The 2,396-nt window shown below is 42.5% G+C and overlaps 1 protein-coding gene across 1 annotated transcript in view; it reads left to right on the top strand.

Annotated features, from left to right (window-relative positions):
* Positions 1-1,037: 1,037 nt before the first annotated feature.
* LOC108571597 (torso-like protein) overlaps positions 1,038-2,396 on the top strand; it is a 2,531-nt gene continuing 1,172 nt past the window's right edge. Inside the window, exon 1 of the mRNA XM_017933672.1 lies at positions 1,038-1,676. Coding sequence (XP_017789161.1) covers positions 1,038-1,676 — 639 coding nt within the window. The remainder of the gene's footprint in view (positions 1,677-2,396) is intronic.

The raw sequence follows: 2,396 nt of genomic DNA on the forward strand, positions 1-2,396 counted from the left end.
AAACGCTTAATTACAATCCTCTTACGTTTCACTTCAATGGATGTGGATATTTTTAGCGCTTCCGACAATTGCGATACTAGAAAGTGATTTTTTTTCTGAATTCAATTGTCACCATTGGATTGGTGAAATGGTTTTTCCATTTCAGTATTCAAATATGAAAAAGCTACTTCAATTCTTGGATCTTTGCTTTTTTAACTATAGGACGTTTCAAAATGTCTGGAAAACAGAAATTTACCGCTATTCCGTTTCTTACACCTTCAACACCGTTCTAACGTCTCATCCTATGGAACAGACGCGTTCCACGAAGGTTGCTATACACAACTATAGCAACCCTACAGCTTACTTCAATTCTGGATATTTTTAAAAAATTATACTACGTCCTAAAATCACCTAAAAATGAAAATTTACCGCTATTACATAAAGTATTCCCAGCATTTTGCTTTCTTCATTAAAAGATTCCTTAAAATGTCTCAAAACTTCTCAAAAATTGAAATTTACCACTGTCACAATTTTCCCTCGTATAAAGTACTCCCAGCACTCTATATCCTTTTTTCTATAAGGAAGTAGCAAAAATTAATGTAATTTTTTAAAACTAATATTTTTATCAGAAGCTGGTTCTTTCGAACTATTTCACTGCTGAGATCTCTAAACATATAGTGAACAATTCACGGAGGTCCATAGACCTGTTGTCTTAGAAAATATCATCGTTAGAGTTGCCTCTAATGGTAAATACTTAGTCGCCTCTCGAGTGCAAAGAGTTAAATTCCACGATGCCCCAAAACATCTTAAAAACCGAAATTTACCGCTACCACATACTCCCTCGTTCATATCATAAACCATTCCCAGCATCCCACTTCCTCCATCCCACCATAATTCCCTTGAACGCCGTTTCAATACCTCGTCGCACGGAACAATCGTGTTCCGCGAAGGTTACCGTATATACACAATAACTACAGCAACCCTGTAGCCAGCTGTAGCAATCTCACAGCAATCTCATCTCGTGTTCCAGGTGGTTTCGCCGCAGGCAGCCGCGAGAAATGTGGTCGCGCACGCGATTCTTGCTCCTGGCGTGGACGGTCGCGTTGTTGGCGAGCGTGCAACTCGGCAACGGGTCGCAGAGGCCGCGTCTCGGCGGCGCCGTGAACATCTTCAGCCGTTACGGCTATCTGAGCATCAGCATGAGAGTGATCCCTAGAAATGACACGGACACATGGATCTTCAGGGAGCCGACGTTAGACGTTTTCAGAAATCCCGTCGCTGTCGCGAGTAGATCTCATCAACAGGCAGCCACTGTGTTCAACGGTGACTTTCACATGGAATTCTGCGACAATATCCGCCAGCTTCTGCAGGCCTACTTCCGGGACTTTACGTTCGAGAGGTTAGAGAGGCCGTGGCGTGCGTTCACTGGTAGCTGGTCCAAAGCAGCCATAGCACGTCATTTAGGTATCAGCGCTTCTTTCATCACGGGAGAGCATTGTTACGTGCTGGTACGCGTGGCCAGGTTCCGGGAGAGCCAGAAGCTGTCTGGTACCGCGGAAACGATGATCCTCGACGAAGCTGTACTCCGGGAAACGGAGAACGTTACCGTTGGAGATACCGCCAGTGTAGTGCGATTTATCAAGCACTTCGGCTCGCACTACATTGCCGCTTACATCACGGGAAACTCTTTGTACCAGGTGAGATGATTTAAACTAATGGTAGTGGGATGCAGTAGATTCCATCTTAACCCTCGAAAGACGGTGCTTGGGTCCGTTCGGACCCGTAATAACTATTACGATTTGCGTTTGCACGAGGTTCTTATCGTTACCGCAATTTATTTTATGAATTTCCTCGACGTAAACAAGTGACTTCTATCAGTGGGGATCGGTTGCAACGTACTCGGGTCCGAACGGACCCAGACACCGCCGTGCGAGGGTTAGTAGGTCCCTACGGGACCGACGAATAGTCGGTTAATCCGAAAATATGTGCCTAATATTATTTATATCATTTACATATAAAACACAGTTAAAAAATTAAGAAATTATAGGATCATTACAGTGCACCGTATTCGCTCGTAGAAACTGAGCCTAACCTAACCTTGAAAAGTGATAAAAAAGATTGAATCATAATATTCGATTGCAAGAACAGAACTCTTCAGTTAAATTCTTTACACTTTCAGCTTTGTTCTTTTATTTCATTTGAAAATTAAGTCGTAACGAAAATGTGGTTGGTTAAAGTGAAGACCGGATAAGAGAGAGTCTACTGTAGATATGAAACGTAATTAGTCGGAATGTGAATAGGTATGGTTTTTTATTTCACACCCTTCGTGTACATAGTATCCTCATTATGATGCAATGAAACGTAAATGTAAACGGTGTCATAAAAGTGTCATTCATATCACAGCTGTCACATGTACG

This window comes from Habropoda laboriosa, unplaced genomic scaffold (genome assembly GCF_001263275.1).
Source record: "Habropoda laboriosa isolate 0110345459 unplaced genomic scaffold, ASM126327v1 scaffold40, whole genome shotgun sequence".
Lineage (NCBI taxonomy): Eukaryota > Metazoa > Arthropoda > Insecta > Hymenoptera > Apidae > Habropoda > Habropoda laboriosa.